This window comes from Melopsittacus undulatus, chromosome 7, assembly GCF_012275295.1.
Source record: "Melopsittacus undulatus isolate bMelUnd1 chromosome 7, bMelUnd1.mat.Z, whole genome shotgun sequence".
In the NCBI taxonomy this organism is placed as follows: Eukaryota; Metazoa; Chordata; class Aves; order Psittaciformes; family Psittaculidae; genus Melopsittacus; species Melopsittacus undulatus.
Window position 1 is genome coordinate 70,232,396 of NC_047533.1, and position 19,856 is coordinate 70,252,251.

Consider the following 19,856-nt stretch of genomic DNA (forward strand, 5'->3'; position numbering starts at 1 on the left):
GAACAGGTTGCCCAGGGGGTTGTGGAGTCTCCTACACTGGACATATTCAAGGCCCTCCTGGACAAGTTCCTGTGTGATGTACTCTAGGTTACCTTGTTCTTGCAGGGGGGTTGGACGAGATGATCTTTCGAGGTCCCTTCCAACCCTTGGGATTCTGTGATTCTGTGATTCTGTAATGGAGGCTACCTTATTTATCTTCTTTAATTTATGGATTTGGATATACTAAGGTTTAACCAGAGTTGTTTTCTGCTCCTTTACTGCTCTTGAAAATTATTTACTTGGGTAGCTTGTCATAAAAAAAAAAATTTCTTCGAGTTCTCATCATGGATATTTATCTCAAAACTCTGAACCAGCAATCTCAAATGTCTACTTTAAATTTACTGTTTAAAACCTGAGGTATATACTTTGTGGAGGAATTAAGGTTTTTTTTCAACACACATTCAATCACAAAGGAGAGATTGGAAGAGGTGATATATACAGAATTCAGGTCTGTCCTTCAGTTTTCAGAATGGGTGTGTTTGCACGATGATGGATATAACCAGTGCCTTTAAGAGGGTACTTCCATATGTTTAAATGAAGAGCTTCTAAAGCTTTTGGACTGGGAGGGGAACAAGGAAACTGCAGCAGTCTCTGATTTCTCTGTTCCTGTTCCTGCTATTACTGGTAAAAAATGGGAATGTCCAACAGGAAAAACATGGCTCTCCAGCACTTTTTGGTCTGTGAACAGATTTTTCTGAGTTTTCCAATTTTGTCTTTCTTATTAGTTTCTATGTTTCCTAATAACCCCTTCTAAAGAATTCAATGAGAATCACAAATAATTCACTCATACAATTTCTTTGTACGTTTCACACCACTTCTAGCACCTATAGCTGTGTCTGTGGCCTGTGTTTTTTGCCCGTTGCAAGTTTGTCCATTGCCCACCCTCTCCATAAAGATCAGAAACATCTGAGTCTAAGTTAAAGATAAGTCAAAGTCATTTTGGGTAAAATGAGAACAAATCTCTCTAAGATCCAGAGGAAATGCTTCAGGTGTGTGGTTAAAAAGGATCACCACATCCTTTCAAAAAGTGGGAACACTATATTCAGAGCAAAACTGAAGTATTGACCTTATTTAGATCACTCTGGATTAGGGGCTTGAAAAAAAACCCAACCTACACCCTTCATAAATTCAAGTGGTATAGTGTAACTGTTGAAAAGTATGAAGAAGTCTTTCATCCATCTGTCAGTGAATTCATAGGAAGAAAAGTCCTGCTAGCAAGGAGCCCTTCCATCTGGCACCACAGCCAAGGTAGATCCAGGGGCAGCAGAAAAGTCCAGGCTTCTGTTGGTTTGGATAGATGATGTGCAGATCACTGGAGGAGTTTGTATGCCCTGTTGTTTAGGATGTCACACCAAGTTATCCCAATGGTTCCCCCTGGTCACCCCAGCACTGGGACGTCTGGCAGGGTATTTCAGCCACCAGAAAGGAAAAGAGGGTTTGGGTGAGCTTCCTACTGGCTGATGGAGCTCATCCCTTTCTGGATGCTGATAAATCATTGCTGACAGGTACAACTTATCCCCAGGGCTTCTAAAATGGTTTCTAACAACCTCTTTTGGTATTGCAATGCCTTGAATTCTCACAAGCATCATGCATCTGTGAAGTATTTCCTGTTAGAAAGGTATGCTTGGCTATCTTCAAGGTCCTCATTCCTGCTTTCCTAATTACACAGGATGAATGCTGTGCTATGCTGTAAGCACAGAAAGTGAATTATTTGGAAGGGAGAGTAAATATTTCTAGCAAGAGATTTTTAATCAGAAAGTGGTTACTGATGTCTTACACTACATGTTTTCTTGGCTTCATTGGAAGAGAATGGGAACTTAATTTTGAAGTTTCTCATTATTTTCCCCAACTTATCATTTGAATGAGAACACATTCCTGTGGTATATGGGGCCTTCCACAGGGAATGTGTTTTGGTGAGAAATTCAGCCCACACCCTAAAGGAAAGGGATGTCTTCCAAGCAAAATAATGTTTGATAACAATAATATTTCAGTGAAAATCAGTGTTTTTAATCTTTGTCATCCCTTTGTAGGTCTCACAATAGTTGAAATTTTGCTTTTTTCATTTTTTCTCTGTTCTCACATATAAAAGAACACCAGCTGACAGTATTTATGGTGATCAAGTTTCTAGCAGTTAAGACAGTGAAGAAAGCCAGGCTCAACAGCAAATTAAGTGCTTGCATAGTATTATCTCAGAAAACAAAAGATGCACAGAAAGAGGGTTTGTATTGTTTTTAATTTTACAAATATTCCTATTTCAAAGCTGTTCACATGTATTTTGGTCGTAGGCAGAAAGTGGCAATACTAAGCCAGTCAACTTTTAAATCTAGTTGCTTTTGATCTTAGTCATTATAGGTAGTACTTTTATTTCTAAATCATTCTATTGAAAACTGTATAGCTACTTGCAGTATAAACTATGAATCAATGTAACTTATGATCATTAAACTGATAAAAACATGTTCAGCAAAATATCAGCCTTTTAGTTATAGGTGTTACACTAAATTTCTACTAATTTCTGACATGAGAGGTTCTATTACTTTCCTAGTTGTGGAGTAGTGCCATATTTTATATGGGCAGAGGAGGTTAAAAATCATAAGTACTAGATTGCTCTGATAGGTTTTGCTTGACCAATGATCTGGTACCCAAATGGGAATGTTTAACAAGGTGTACATGCAGATCCTGGAAAGAATATGCAGCAGAAAGTTGAGAAATTGCTAAAAACCAGGTGATATTTTTCCATTGTGGAAAATCTTCCTTGCTCCTCAAACTCTTCTGTGTGCTCTGCATTCCCCCTTCTTTGCACCCTCTCTCCACTTAGGCTTAGCACACCTCAAACCTTTGCTGACTAAGGTTATAGCACCAGCAATCAGCCACTGAAATTACTAAACCCAGAATGGATTCAAACCATTTAAACATCTGGCTTTGATCAGGTTAATCATAGAATCAGCTGGGTTGGAAAAGACCATTAAGATCATCAAGTCCAACAACCTCATGAAGTTTAACCATGACAACTGCAAGGTCCTACACCTGGGTCGGAGCAATCCCAGGCACAGCTACAGGTTGGGCAGAGAAGAGATTCAGAGCAGCCCAAAGAGAAGGACTTGGGGGTGTTGGTCAATGAGAAAATGAACATGAGCCAGCTTCAGTGTGTGCTTACAGCCCAGAAAGCAACCACATCCTGGGCTGCATCAAAAGGAGCGTGACCAGCAGGTCAAAGGAGGTGATCCTGCCCCTCTACTCTGCTCTTGTGAGACCTCACTTGGAGCATTGTGTGCAGTTCTGGTGCCCTCAACATAAAAAGGACATGGAACTGTTAGAACAAGTCCAGAGGAGGCCACGAGGATGATCAGGGACTGGAGCACCTCCTGTATGAAGACAGGCTGAGAAAGTTGGGGCTGTTCAGCCTGGAGAAGAGAAGGCTGCATGGAGACCTCATAGCAGCCTTCCAGTATCTGAAGGGGGCCTACAGGGATGCTGGGGAGGGACTGTTCATTAGGGACTGTAGTGATAGGACAAGGGGTAACGGGTTGAAACTTAAACAGCAGAGGTTTAGGCTGGATCTGAGGAAGAAATTCTTTCCTGTTAGGGTGCTGAGGCACTGGAATGGGTTGCCCAGAGAGGTTGTGAATGCTCCATCCCTGGCAGTGTTCAAGGCCAGGTTGGATGAAGCCTTGGGTGATATGGTTTAGTGTGAGGTGTCCCTGCCCATGGCAGGTGGGTTGGAACTAGATGATCTTAAGGTCCTTTCCAACCCTAACTATTCTATGATTCTATGATCCTTTCCCATGAGCAGTTTTCCAGCCATTCTTCCCCAAGCCTGGACAGTTGCATGGGATTGTTGTGGCCCAAATGCACTTTGCCTTGTTGAACCTTATACTATTGGCCATAGCCCATCGATCCAGCCTGTCCAGATCCTTCTGCAGAGCTTTCCTATCCATCAGCAGATAATAGCAGAAGAACATTGCAAGACTGGTTTTAACCATCCTACGGTGCACTCTTTCCAGCCTTTTGTGTACACATAGATCTACAGGCACATACCTGTGTCTGTATATATTGCAATGAACTGTAGCATTTCACATTTGCAAGCTTGTCCTCTTAAACTGGCACAGTACAGAATATTGTCCAATATATCAACAGAGAAAAGCAAGGACAAGTACTTAGTACATGATTCAGCCAAAAATGTTCCCCCAACACATTTAGTCAATTAAACCTCATTGTACCTTTATGTCAGTGGATAATCTTTATATTGCCTTCAATGTGCAGTATACAGGGCTTGTTATCTGTGCCACCCAATGAAAACTGTAACAGTGAAAGACTAATAAACTCCCTTTTCCAAAGATCATTTCACCCTTTACGAAATCTTGGCCATAAGTTATTTGACATCCAAGTCTCAGGCAAGATCCTCATCTTTGGAAGTCTCTAAGTCTCCCTTTGATATTATCAATGTATGCATTATCAACCCAAAATGTTTCCTTGTATTAAGCAAACAAATGATAGACTATTGCTAGTCTGAAGCTTTGCCTCTTGTTGCTGAGCTTTGAAATGTACTTGTAGCCTGAAGGCTGAGAGTAAATCCCCGCAGGTCTGTAACACAGGGCTGCTCTTTAAACACCCACCTTGCAATAGCTGCAGCAGTGATGGGTAGCTTTTATTTCCGAGTAATTTGCTGGCAGCCTCTTCCCAGTTACAAGAGGAATAATAGTGAAAGCATATGGGAAACCTTATTCCCTTTCCTAATAACAAATACAGTGGAATTACACTTCATAATACCACAGACGTATTTATTTATGATGCACATAAATCTTGGGATATGTTACGAGAAAGACACATGCAGAGCTATTTTATTAAAAAATCTGCATTCTGCAGCTGAACCTATTTCTTTAACAGAAATGCATTATTATTATTAAACATGCAAAGTGTAGCCTCAACAGTTCACACTTATGCCTTGAGCTCCATCAAAGATTTCCTAAATTAATAAGATTCTATTTAGTCTCTATTAATTATAGAGACATACAGATTAATGCTTATTTATCCATGCATTTTCAATTAATTTCCTAACATTTGTGCTAATTTGCTGAAAAAACTACAGTAAATACTATTACAAAGGAGGTCTTCAGTCTTTATAGCCCTTAGGGACTAAATATTACTGGAAAATGTGGCCTCCTCCCTCTCCAAAGTCCTGAACTCACAGTCAAAGCTGCTGTTGCAGAGAATATTTCTGAGACCAAAACCCCCTTTATGTTGAAATCAATATCAAAACTTTGATTACCTAAACTGATCCTGATCTTGGCTTTGCATGTACACTGTTAATGAGCAGGATAATGCACTGTTCTACAGAGTTCTGAGGAGTTTAAAAGAACAGGGAATGGAAAATTATGCTGAGATTTACCCTATTAAAACAACTGAATCTTAACCAAAAAACCCACTTGTGCTTTCAAGAATCACTGATTGTTTTAAGGGCCAATATTTCATGAGTTTTGAGAAAGGCAAGCAAATACAGTATGCTGGCAAAAACTGTGAACTCAAGTATTCTTTATACAGCCTTTACTTGAAGGTCTGATGTCTTGGGGTGAAAATCATAGGTTCTTGAAGCCCGTGATCTGGGCAATTCAAATGTAACATTGAGACAACTTTAGAAGTTGCTCAAATGTTAATATTTTGGATTTCATATATAATATATATGTTATGATGATTCTAGCTTTTGCATGAAATGAAGGGGCAGTAAACCCCTGAAATATCCATTTCCTGGGACAGTCTCATGTTAGAAAACCTCTCAGCAGGGTGTGAACTATTTTTTAATAATTTTTTAATTTCTGGGAGATCAGAAATTCCAAATTATGATCTTTTGGGATATTTAAGAAATAGCCTTCAAATGGTCTGGTTTTCTGGGCCTGAGCAGATGAGCTGGCAGAATAGAATTCTGTTTCAATCGCATTGCAGTGAAACATTCTGACTTTAATAAATCAACTTTTTGCCACAAGAAACTGTTTCACTGAAGCAGTCCAAGTTGATTGAGTAACAAGAATAACAACTTCATTTCCCCCTGCTTTGCCACTTTGCCATTTTGGAAGCGTTTTTCACCCATTTGGTCTAAGGATAGCTGGCTAAACAAGTTGGAAAGAAGGAAATCTAAAAGCCTAAACTCTAATTCTTTGAATTTCAACATATCTTGGTCAGAAAGGATTGGGAAGGAGGTACAAGTTTTAATACATTTAATTTGTGACCTTTTAAAAATAAATGTAAAATGCCAATGAAATGACTCCATCAGTTAAAAACCTGAAACACTCTTGGATAACTAATTTAGCCCTCTCCAATCAGAAGTGTTGAAAATAGCATGGATGCTGTGCTAGAGAAGCTGAGTGTGTCTCACACCACTGAGCCCGCTTCTGTTTGGGTGCTGTCTGCATTAAAACATGAACAGTGGATTAAAAGAGTGCTGGTATTATGAAGAAAGAATAAAAACCATATGAAAGAGTAGGGTCTACAGATATTTAGAGAGACTGTCATAGCTTGGTAAATGGTATGTACCATTTGAGCTGCTGGAGGGAAAGAAAAATGTTTGTAGGTTTATTTCCTCAAGGAAACATCATACCAGAGATGAACATTGAGGTGATGTTATGCTAATAGAGTATGTCTGGGGATGGGGAGGCATTGCTTTCTTTCAGATGAAAGTTAAAAAAGCCAGTTACTGGTTTGGCTTTTCCAAAACGAGATATAGGTGGGATAATGGCTTTACTGCTCAAAGATGCTGCCTGAGAAAGGAAGAGGCTATTCTGACATTTGCTAGCTTGTTACAAATCTCACTGCTAATTAAACAAAAATGGAGATTCATTCTATTAAAAGGAATCCAAGGTTTAGGAGAGCTGGTCTCACAAAAAAAACCCCATCAACCAACAACCAACCAACCAACCAAAACCTACCAAAGCAATAAACTTTTCTTCCCATTCACAGAACCACCCTTGTGAGCTCTATGGGCTTGGATGACAGGCCTGGGTAAGACAACCTCTGACTAAACAGGCAAAGTCACTCTTCAAGAGTCTTGCAGATGTGAAGGTCAGCACATTGCCTTAGCAGTCTCTCTGTGCCAACCTTAACTGGAAATACAAGAGCTCTTTACCGCGTGCTCTGCTAATCAATGCTAAATGCTGGAGTCTTACATCAGAAACCTTTAATACATGCAATGTGTTGCAATAAATCATATCCTAATGAACCAAAACACTGTTCAGAAAGCTCCAGAGTGTTTTTACTAATACACTGGTTTGCAGAAAATTATGAATAACTTTTCCTTTCATTTATTTGTTACTTTTGAAAATGAAATTTGATTAAGGTTTTAAAGGAAATACAGTTCTTTTCATCCTGGCATTTCTTGAGAGGGCTTCTTAACTTCTATAAAATATTCTGCATAAAATATTGGAACTACTGAAATTAGAATTTATTATATTTAATATTTCCATTACAAATTTAGACATTTTGGCTACAGGAGATGACACAAAATAGCCTGATATTATAAGATTATAATTGCCAATGAGACCAAGAACTTATTTTATACTTTTTTTTTGAGAAATGAATTCATAGCACTCAGAAATCATTTTTATGTAAGTATGTAGAACTAGCGAGGTATTTACATAAGGTCATATTAAATAGTAAAACCAAGAATGTGAAAGAAATATGATTTTAATAAATGGAAAGGCACTTATACAGTAAGGTTTTATGCAGTTGAATCTCATAGACAGTTAGAAACCTTGATTTTAAGACCACTGCATATTCTGGCAGAGAGAGCAGACTAATTGTAAGCAGAAATATGACTTCATTAGGACAATGTTTCCAGAATAAAAGGTTGACAGCAAAATAACCCTAATGTTGTGTGGCTTCCTCTCTGTGGGTGATGCTGCCTTATGGGCAGCAGTTCTCAAATTACTTTTCTTTCTTATCTCAAACAGAACCTCATAGGAACATTGCCTGGTGCATCTGGCCCATAAGGTTATTCCTCTCACCTCCTGTATTTATGTAGTGTTTCCTGCCTGCAGAAAACTATTACAGTTGGATACAAAGCTGTGCTACATCCATGTTCATCACTTGGAAAGGGTACCAATGTGCATTCAGAACAGGCACCACGCAAGGGATGTGAAGACAGCAGTGCTAAGAAATGTGTGGATAAGACATTAAAGGCCAGGAAATGAAAATGAAGGTAAATTGAAACTGATGTTGGCATTCCACTACCAAACTAAGAATAGGCTGACAGTGAAGAAGCAGGCGGATTTACTGGAAACCCTTGTTACTGCTAGCATCTGTGTGGCAGTAAAGAAACGGGAGCAATCCCGACATGGAGGAGGAGTAATCATCTGTGCTGGCAGCAAAAACACATGAAAGGAGAGTCTCTGTCAGGGGGTTTAAGAAGTTGGGGCAGCAACCTGGGGTGCTCTGTGTAGCAAAGCAGAAGGTTGCATTTGAGACAAGATAGCATCTAGTGGTCCACAGTCATGGAGGACAAGCTGATCTCCTATGTATTTCTGGTTCAGCCTGCTATATATCTTGGCAATGACTCAGCTGCAATGATAACAAGTACTGGAGCTTGACAATGCAGTACTGCTGATGCCTTGGTAAGATGGTGTGCACAGATGTTAGCCTTATTCAGGAGAAAACGTTGACCATCTGTAGGTTCTTGGCATCATCCTTTGAAAGCCTGAGTGATACTGCATTGTTGCAGGGTCCCAGACATGTACCTCTTTCCAGGATCATAGCTCTGGGTGGTGAAACTATCAGCCATTCCTAAAAGATAAACACTCACACATAGCAAAGCGTTTACCTGTCGCTGCTCTTGGTTTTAAGCTGAGAACCTTGATTTGTGATTCCACAAAGGGCTTGAGAGTTTCCATGTCAATAGTCATAGGTCAAAAACTGACTATCAGGTCTAGCTAGTTGGCATCTGGTGGAAAACCACAATGCATCATGTAGTGTTTCATCATAGTTCATCCTTTCACAGCAAACCCTGAATGCTTCACACCAGAATATTGTCTGGTGACATAAACATAAAAGTCAGGATGATTTTCTCATCAAATTTGATTCTTTCTCTGTGTGTTTGTGATCGTTGCAGAAAAACCCAAGTAACTCTCTGATTCACAGACATCCCCTTCAGTAGTGAGATAACTATAACAAACTGTCACAGTTTCAAATGTTCTATGAAATGATTCATTTCTTTATTTATTAAAGCAGCTGCACACAGACCATATAAAATTTCCTAAATAGAATAGTTTCTTTTGCAAAATGAATTTCTTCATACGAATCAATGTGTTTGCATGCAAAGCACTATTCTCCAGCAAACACTGCTGAAAGCAATATATGACTCATTCTAACTTTTCCACACTATGCATGACTCATGTTGAACGATGGAGGCAGAAGGTCATTTGTTTTTATGTCTCTGTAAAAGTATTTGGGCTCTGTATATGGCCGGAGGAAAAGGAAAAACATATGAAAATTGTCCATCTCTTTGAGGAAAGCCTGAATTTTCCCATAGATGAATGAACAGCTGAGTAGAAACAGTGTTTACATCCTAGATTTTAGAATCATAGAATCACAGAATGGTTTGGGATGGAAAGGGCCTTAAGATCATCTAGTGACACCTCACACTAGATTGTGTTGCCCAAGGCTCTGTCCAGCCTGACCTTGAATACTGCCAGGGATGCAGCATTCACCACTTCTCTGGGCGAACAATTCCAGTGCCTCACCAGCCTCACAGTAAAGAGCTTTTTGCTTGTATCTAACCTGAACTTCCCCTGCTTCAGCTTAAACCCATCACCCCTTGTCCTGTCATTACAGTCCCTAATGAAGAGTCCCTCTTCATCATCCCTGTAGGCCCCCTTCAGATACTGGAAGGCTGCTATGAGGTCACCATGCAGCCTTCTCTACTCCAGGCTGAACAGCCCCAACTTGCTTAGCCCCTTCTTTCTTTAGACCAAAGTCATTTTGTTCTGAAATGAAGCTGATGTTTAGCTTGAAGTTTATTGTGTTGTCTGTATCTTAATCTGATTGTGATTTACCGCTTTTGAAGTTTTGCATGCTAACATGTGATGCTTACCTTTAGGACTGATAATTAATAGGCAGTGTCCCTCTACTAGAAAGTATTTTTGTACTTCAGAGGGACACCAATCTCAGTATTTGAGGGGCAGCTCTTATTCTGCCTGCTGCATAAGCTGGCATTTGGTAACTTTTACCTAAAAGTCCTTACATTATTCTGACTATATGGACAGAGGACAGGTGGAGACATATTAGAAGTGAAAGTATTAATTGCAGGAGGCTATGGCCATATTCATAGAAGAAATAAAGAAGACCATATGGTTTAATTTGGGTGAGTATATGTGTTATATAGGTATATGGTTATATTGATTGTTCAAATGACATGTGTAAGGATTTGAAAACAGGAATAAATGAAGATTTGGTTTCATACTATGTTATGATACAGAGGTGGGAAGAAAATGCCTAGCTAACGATTGTTAAATATTAGGAGTTTCAAAGTTCTCCTTTTCTCTTTGAGATTTTCTCTATGATCTCATCTGTTTGACTATCCCTCCATCTATTCACCTTGTTTCCCTCTTTCTGAGTATTGCTATTTTCAAATCATTTGAATAATGCCAATGATGCTAAATTGAGCTTTTGCTTTAAGGGTGTTTTCTGCTCACATTTGGATGACAAAGGCATATTTAAAGCTACTTAAGTGACACTGCTACTAAAGTAACTGCATTATATACAGCATTAATGGTAATGTATTTATTGCTGCATCAAGTGCTTTTAAAGCAGTAATTGTGACTGCTTTTTTACGTCTGAATTGCCTAGCCTTTCTAGAAAGATATTTGATAATTTCATAGACTATTATTTTGCTATACAAGAAACAACTGTTATTGCTTCCTTTTAACTAATATGCATTGTTTTAAAACTCAGGCTAATGTGGGCCTCTTGAGAGGCTGATATGAAGCAGCCATGTGGTTTGACTCCTACAGATTCCCTAAATGTAATGAAAACGATTTAAAAGGAATTAAATGAAGCTAAGTTAAACAGAATACCATGTATATCCTGGAAATATACTCCAGTATGATACAACCTATGACTTCAGAATTACTTTGGAGAAAGGATTTGAGAAATCAATACAATTCCAGGAAATTAGTGGAAGCATAGACAAAGGAATCTGTCAACAGACAGTGAGGCTGAGCACAGGCTGTGAGCCTTTATGAATTAGACCAATAATGAAAAACTCTGCCTTTTCTATATTTTAACAGGTATTGTGCTGGTTTTTAACAGTTCAGAATTGTTAATCTTTTCAAAACTGAAGTTCTGTTGTGTTCTTATTGCTAGCTAAAAAGAAGAAGAATGGATGATTTTTCTGTTTTGCTTGCTTTGTGAAAGAGAAAAAAGAAAGGGAGTTGTGATATGAACTGCTTGTACAGCAGAATCAAATTGCCCTGCTTGGAATCTTTTACCTCTACAGGCAAAAAAATCCAGTGCACCCTTTAGGAAAAAAGAGCACTGAGTGAGGAAAACACAGGAAAACCTTGGTTAGACCATACCCCTATAACATGTGGGACACATAGAAGGAATCTAATTGTCTAAACTTGTGAAACGTAAGAATTAGAAGATCAGAGACAGAGGAATTTGTTTTCTGGCAAGACTCTACACTGTTGAGACCTACCGTATATTTGATGGGAAACCTGGCAGATGAGAGAACCCCAAATCTATTGTAATTCAGACAGGGTGCTTGGACAGACTGTTAATCCACCAAGGGGGAAAATAAATACTTTGCTGATGGCAAAGGAACGGATGAAAGAACAGGCTTTACTAAAACAGGGAAAAAAGAAATAGTATGAAACATTTTGTATGATGTATCTTGACAAGGCACTTGAGCAGTGTTCAACACCCAGATTACTGCAGAAAGAACTAAGGGATTCAAGAGACCTAAAAAGGGAATATATTGAATGAAATGTCATGTCAGCGGAAGCAGAATGGAGCAGACACTCCCATTGTTAGAAAGATTGTCTGATTGTTAAATTTTTCTTATAATATCTTCTCAGCTCATTTTACATTAATTTTTAATTATTTAAGACCATCCAAAAGTGTGAACTCCAGCATTTTGCTTCATTATATTTTTCATTGCCACTCTCAAGTGCTTTAAAAGGTGACAGTGGAGCAACACAGCTTATAATGACTGATGCTTGGCTGTCTCCTCTAGCTTCCTACACTCATACATCTTGTGTTTTTAGTTTCTTCCGTGTTGTCCATTGGTGTGGTTACTTCACTGGCAGGACTTTATGATTACAAAAAGACTATAGGGATGACTGTTATATCTCACCAGAAAGGAATAAATTGCTGTTTGCAGCTTCTGCTGAAGGAGAAATCTGCAAATGAATGAACAAAAAAAGATGTGTTTCTAGTGCCTATTTATAGCACCAAAAGTTTCAAATTTGCCCAAGCACTGGGGGTTTTGGAAATTGATATTGAGTACATTTGGAAGTAACTGGATGCAGATTGAGGTACTGGGCTTCTGTTATGTCCATTAGGACCTTTCCTACAGTTGGGTGTGAGTGCAGGATGGCCAGAAGAGAGCAGGGCATCCAGAGAAACTCTTTGAAAACCTGAGTTAGAAATCCAAGTATCTGTTATAATCCTCCCAGACTCTTAATTCTGGTCTTGACCACTGCTGGCAAATCTCTATAGAAAGCTGGGCAAATTCTGTGACACTAGATGCCAAATTCTGTGAAGGGCTTCAGAAATACATTTCTGCCTGTTGCTAAATAGATTCCTCATCCACCTGGCTGGCTTGAGTCCATAACAGCAACTCCAAACAGCACAAAAGATAAGGCATCCCAGCAGAACTGAAGCAGGAACAAGCATTAGTCTACAACAGCTTAGTATTAAAATCCTTCTTTCAAAAGGCATTTAAACTTTGCATGGACAGGGAGGAAGGTTTGCACACAGCAGTGTGGAAAGCTTTATCCACCCTGTGCCCACCTGCAGCTTTGTACTGACTTTCTGCATATGCTGGGGAGATGCAGCTATGGGGCTCAGCCTCCTGCTAGGCCAGCACTCTTTAATTTAGAATTACCAGTAAAGATGCAACTCCAACATGAATTCCTGTCTTTAAAATACTAAAACAAACAAGATACCACAACCTTGAAGTGTTCAAGGCATTCTAATGATGATGAAGGTCAAAGACAAACTGCAGACTTGTGGAAGAGCTGTCAGACACTAATGTAATGCTTATTTCCACTGAAGTAAGTGGACTGAGGATTAGAGTGGAAAAAGGTGGGAGAATGCAGATGGGCTTTTTGGTGCTGCAAGAAGGAAGGAGTGCAGTCAGCAGTAACCCAAATGGCATTCCAAGCATGTAAATATTACACCAGGTCTTACTATAGCAACAACAACAAGAAAGACTTTAGCAATTGGGTAGCACAGCTCTGTTTGTACTCAGTTAAAAGCAAACTGTGAAGGTAAAAGTTCTTTGTTTTCTCAGTATGGTAATCCCAGACACAGCATAACCAGAGGTTTCTAGGCTTTTTACTAAGTCACTGCTGATGGTGATCATCGTCTTGTTGTGTGGCTGGGAACCAATGTAATTTGCAAGTACACAAATAAGGTAATTCTGCAAATTAACTGATGAATCCTTGAGTCTTTTGCCTTCTAAAATCCATCAGTAAGATAATAGATTGGCAGGAGAGGAAGGGAGAAATTCATCTGCACAAGCTCACTAGGCTCAAGATAGATCCCTGCAAAGCTTGGGAGAAAGCTTTCTGTGGCTCTGCTGACTTCCTGTTTAATTACTTAGCCAGACATGACCTTGCACAACTTCTCTAATACAAGGACTAGGAGATCTCTTGTGGTAAGCAGAGCCCATAATAACTGTTCTCTAATCTTTCTCTAGCTGATGCCACCCTTTGCGTAACTATACATATCCCTGAAGAACCTAATTGAGAGATGGCTTTGCGAGGAGATAATATTTGAGTTGTAGGAAGTAATTACACAGGAATGGTGTTACTTGTCTTTTTATTGTTACATACAAATACTGTTATCAGAAACCTCATTTCTATTCACATGCCCTTTGGGTTGGCAGTTGTTACATGTTTGGTCCCTGGAAGAAGGAAAAATCGAAGAGGCTGAACAGAGTGATGCTATTTACATGTATTTTTCATGCAACTGGGAGGTGTGTAACTCTTTAGTTGTATTCTTGTATGCACCTGGGAATCTGCCATGTATGAAGGCATTCCCATGGAACATGAGTGTGAGTGGCACCTTAGGAGAGCCTAGCAGGGAGTCTGCAAAGTGGAACTATGCTGCTTGCAGTGACAAATCACGAGAACTGGAGTAACTGGAGACGTAGTGACATAGCGGCATAATGCAGTGGATTGTTCTATGCTAAGAAACTGTTTCATTACAAGCCCTACATTATATGGTTCTTCTGTTGTTTTTTTTTAAGGCACTGTATAAATAACAGATATTTTAGGTTGTATTGGTGATCTGACAGTTTAAACTTGCATTGAAGGAGACGATATTGTTTGTGAGGTGCATCACATCGTACATGTAGACTGTGGGGGTTGGTTGTTGGTTGGATTTTGTTTTGGTGGTGGGTGTTTGGGGTTTTTTTGGTGCTAAACATACCTGTAATATGGAGTTCAGGAAAGACAGGAGATGATCAAAGTTCTGCCACATTTTGTTGAACAACATACAGATGCTGTGCTAATCCCTCTAGCTGTTGGAGTCATTCACACTTCCACCCTTATCATACCCCTCTAGGAGAAGCACAACCTGCCCCTATATCTCATGCCCTGAAAACACAACCCTCTCAGAGCACCTGGCCACAGCTGCTGCTTCCAAATGCACAAAAGTACTTTGATGCTACTTGCACATCATCTCTTTAAATGTCTCTCTCTGTTATATTTGCCTTTCCAGCAAAGAAACTGCTCTGCCCTAAGGGATGAATAAAGCCCCACTGGTTCTTAATTGCCTTCTTCCCCAAGTGGCTTGGGAGGTTGTTTGCTAACTGGCTGTAATTATCCTTTATTGTAAACTAACTAATGTACACTCTGATTTTGGTGTTATGATGTTCATTAGCAAGCATGCTGTTTTGAATGTGTATGCATTCTGGGAATGTCCAGTCTATAAGAATGGAATAAGAATAAGAACTTCTGTCACAAGTGTAGGTGATATACCCTGAGGAACAAAGCTGTGTGTGATAACTGATCTGAAATGAAAACTAGTGATGTTAAGGACAGAATATCAATGGATGATCAAGTTGCAGAGTGGATTTCGTGTGCATATTTTCTAAAAGTGAGATACAATTTTTATTGTCCCCAAAAGATTGTTTGATGGGAAGATTGGTTTTGAGCCTGTGCCTGCAAAAGATTCCTCCCCATGGTCTGTGTTTGTGGCATCATTTCTTGTTAGAGGTGAAGAAAGAATACATCTCCTGAGTGGCACTGTTGGTGGTTTTGTGATGGAAGTGGGATGCTACTTTTGCACTCAGGAAATGTGGATAGAATGGAAGCTTCCCTTCATACCTTGACTCAAACATAATCTATAATTTAAGACAAAGTCTGAGTCCTAGCAGATGATTTTTCTTGTTATTTTCAAGATACTCAGCAACGTGGACTGCTCAGTTTTCAGATGGATAAATGTGTGCAGCATGTAAAACTGATGCTGAATGCTTTTTAACAGCTATGGTTCTGCCATCTGCCTCCTACTCAAGCCTGGAGTTTTCTTCCCTGTCTTCCATAATAAAGAGCATTGAAGTGCGGCTGTTCCCCAAGCACAGGCTACTAATAGCTAGTAGTATTGATTTCTGGATAATGAAGGAGGCGACTTGGCTTTTTTCTGTCTAGTGAGATTATTCCAGTCAAAAGTATGATTTGAATTTCCAAGTGACTCTCTGTGGACATTTTTCTTATCGTAATAGAGGCTCTTTACCCAATGTAGAATAACAGACTTCCTTAGTGCAGCAAACCCCATCAGGAAGAGATGCTCTCAAAATTGTGCAGGTGGAAAGCTATTGCTGAAAATATGCTGAATTGTTCCACAATTGCCTTTTCAGTTAATTTCCTCTTGTATACAAGCCCTTTCTCAGAGCATTTTATATATATTTCCAGAGAGAGCACTTGATCACCGAGCCTGTGCACAGTGCTCACATCTCAAGATACCAGGCATTGCAAGTGCCTGGTGCTAGAAATCAGCCTGATGAGCATTCATATGCCTGGTTTGGCTAATAGAATTACCTGATCTGTTCTAATGTGCAAAACAGTTCTAACTGTATATGAGACTACTGCTTTTTCTGGGTGTTTTGATATCTGTCTTACTGAACTAGATGAGGAGGCAGCTGAATAGAGATGTTGTATAAATAGAAATAAGAATTAAGTAATAAAATAGATATATGTTTAAAAACAAAAGGCTTGCCTATTACTTATGGAAGTTTCGGGGTATTTACAGGAACAAAGCCTTTAGAGTAAAGGCTTAAGAATGTGATGCTGCATGCTTAGGAACTTTAGCTAATCTCTGAACATGACCATTCCCACATGTGGAAAATTACAGGGAAATAATTGTCATGCTATTGAGCTCTGTCCAAGTTGAGCACATTTTGAAAGTTACTCTAAGCAAATCTAATGGTACCCCTGGATACTACAGACTACAAAATAGGTTTCAAAGAGCCTCTGAAGTCTGTGAGCTTTTCACCATATCAGGTGTTTATGTCATTTGTTAAGTATAGGCTATGCTTCCATCCTGCCACTAGGAACTTTAAACGCTGACCTGCCAGTCCACTAAGTCAAAATGTGACTGTAAATCTTCTAGGCTTTTTTTTCCTTTTCCTCTTTTGGTTCCTTTTAAATATAGTGACAGTAATGTGAGATGTAAAATGCAACCATCTTCTATTGTTCCATTTACTTTTCAGAAATACTGAAAGGAAGAATAAAAACATCACTTATTAGATGGCATTTTGTGTATGTTGCAGACATACATGTGTATGTATGTGTGTGCATAGGGGAAAACAAAATTAATGCAGTGTAAAACATGGTCTTACCTAAAAATTCAGGTATCTTAGCAGCAAACCTGCTCGAGAAACTGAGATCCTTTTATTTAGTTTAAAGAAAGATCTCTCATGTCAGATATAAAAAGTCTCAATTTGCTATATGCATTACTGTATCAGGCCATCTCTGTATCAATTACACATACATAAATATATCTCTATGTATGTGGGTAAATGGACTTGTAAAGTAATCTTAAGTTATGGTTTCTGTATCTGCTAGCTACTCTTGTGCACTTTCAGCCTTCGCCTACAAATGGAGCTTGCCAGCTTTTTCAGGCTTTGTCTCTTTTTAAGTATCCATTTGCATACATAGTATCCCCCAGTTCTTGCCTTACCTTGACATCATTGATGTTCATCCTAGTTCCCTCCTTCCCAACAAAGATGTCATCTATGTCAACCAGAATATACCTGTCCAAGGACAGGGTGAGCTTCTTCCCCGATAGGAAAGAGATGGCATCAATAAAGATCAGTTTGTGCAACCAGAAGGTCAAGTTGTTTCCAAAGAGGACTCTCTGAATCCCATCATGAAGCCCCAAATCTTGGATGACAGTTGCATACAGAGCAGCCTTTGGCAATGCTGTGAGGTGCGGTCTGGAGGTCTGTAGTTCAGTTAAAAGCACAGGTTGGTAGGTGGAATGGTTAAACTGGAAAACTGTCCAGTCTTCACCAGGCAGTGGACCTTTCTCAACCCTTGGTGCTTTGGTAATGCGCAGCAGGGGAGACTGAGAGTTTACCATACAGTCTTTGAGGGCCACGTTATTGTAAAGGTGTAATGGCAATCCTTTCAATTTTGTACTGGGGGAGCTGTTTTCATTGGCTTTATGAAAACCAATTATGCTAACACTATATTCCACACAGTATTTTTCCAGAAGCTCTCTATTCCATGAGTCCATGGATACATACTTTAAAATATTCTCATATATAACAATAGTGTATTTTCCTCTTCCACTGTCTGTGAGAGGGGGAATATCCCCCTTAGCTGGTGCAATGACCATGTGGTACTGAAATCTGCTGGACTCAAGGATGGCTATGATGTCTTGCCCCAGCTGGGAGTACTGGCTTTCTACAAACAAGAGGACGGTGGGATCAGTTTTAGATGGATCAATTGGTTTAGCTGTTTTCAGCTCCACAGACCTGTATGGTAGATGCTTGAGGTCTTCACACTCTACTTCCCCAGTGGTTTCCACAAAGGCCATTTCCTGCTTGTAGCCGGTATAGAGGTAATAGGCAGAAATGACAATACTTGCCAAGCAGAAGGTCGCCAGAAGAATGACCAGTGTCCTGAAACTTCTGCGGAACTTCACAATTAGACTCATCTTTCGCAGGACTTTCAGCTTCTGTTGGACTTGCTGCTCTTTTGGTTCTTTGTTCCTAAACTACCATAGGAACAAGGAGATGCAGAGGTGCCAATTCCCCTTCCAGGATGTTCATGTGACCATTGCAGTGCATTTATGAAGCTGTCAGGGACGTTATAAAGCTGTTGGAGTAGGAAGTCAAAGGATCCAGAAAGCTAAATTGAAAGAGGTTTTGTCAGAAAGCAGCAGCTGCCAATAATCAATGAAGAAGACTCTTAACATTATCTGCAACAAGGAGCAGAGGAAGAGTAAATAAAATAAAATCCATAAAGCAATTAAAAACACATGTTGATAAAGTCGGTGATTGATACTGGTAATCTCAGTTGAAAGTTTATGAACAGTTTGAGGAACACTCAATGTCCCTTTTTGTTTTGATGTATTAAGATAATCTGCATTAAAGAGCTCTCCCATATTCCTAGGGTATAAAGTCTGAACATAACTTCTTGAGGAAATGTATCTCTTCATTTATGGACACTTCTTATCTAAACTTGCTGTCACAAATGGGAATGACTGAAGATTGCAGGACAACGTTAGGATAAAGTAAATACTTTTCAAATACTGGTCCATGTTGCATGTCAGTTTCAAACTTCAGAAGTATTTTGAAAGGGGCAACAAACTTTATACTGGACCATGAAACTAATGAAAGTGAAGTGAAAGGCATGAGAGGACTTTTCCTCTCCAGTTTCCATTCTGTATCTGGAGTAACTTGTGACTTGTGACTTTGCCAGGTTCAGGATTCTATCTGCTTTACCTTTCTCAGGAGCTTGCCAAGAGATTAGTTTGCCTGCATGGTGGGCAAATCCATCAACAGACCTACTTGTGTTACACACAGATTGATGGGCAAGGTGGGTAGTTTATCCGTGGATGGAAGTTAACAGGAATGAGAAAAATTGTTCTGAATTTAGTAATGTCTCATGTATGAGAGAAGTAATAAAAAGAAATCACACCTGATGATTTGAGAGCAATGAAAATCACCCTGATAACTGCAGGAATATTCGCCTCCCTTTGCTGCTTCCCTTGTTCTGCAGCTCTGCTTGCTGGAATCTTGCTCCCTATTGAAACTCCAATTAAGATTTTATCAAAGATAAAACTGCATCAAGTGAAATATCCTCTGTGAGGCCACGTTCTAGTTTTGGTGACATTGACGAGTCACTCAGCAGGACTCCGAGGGCTTATTGGATCTAGAGGATTGCTCTCCGTTGGAAAGGTGGGTAATAACCTCACAAAACAGTTAGTTGCACTAAGCCTTAGATTTGTTAGCATGAAGCAGGCAGGTTTGGAACAAGAATTAAAAGCCCCTCTCGGACACCGCAGCCTCTGCTTTGTTTCAGCACTAGAGGGCAATGTTTTCTTGCTTTTTAGCAGACGGCACCTGCTCTCTATAGGCAGAGCAGACAGTCCTGCCTGCT

At 39.5% G+C, this 19,856-nt stretch overlaps 1 protein-coding gene across 1 annotated transcript in view; it reads right to left on the reverse strand.

Moving 5' to 3' along the window:
* LOC101874819 (N-deacetylase and N-sulfotransferase 4) overlaps positions 1-18,408 on the reverse strand; it is a 77,333-nt gene extending 58,925 nt beyond the window's left edge. Inside the window, exon 1 of the mRNA XM_005151495.3 lies at positions 17,428-18,408. Coding sequence (XP_005151552.1) covers positions 17,428-18,408 — 981 coding nt within the window. The remainder of the gene's footprint in view (positions 1-17,427) is intronic.
* Between the last annotated feature and the right edge of the window lie 1,448 nt (positions 18,409-19,856).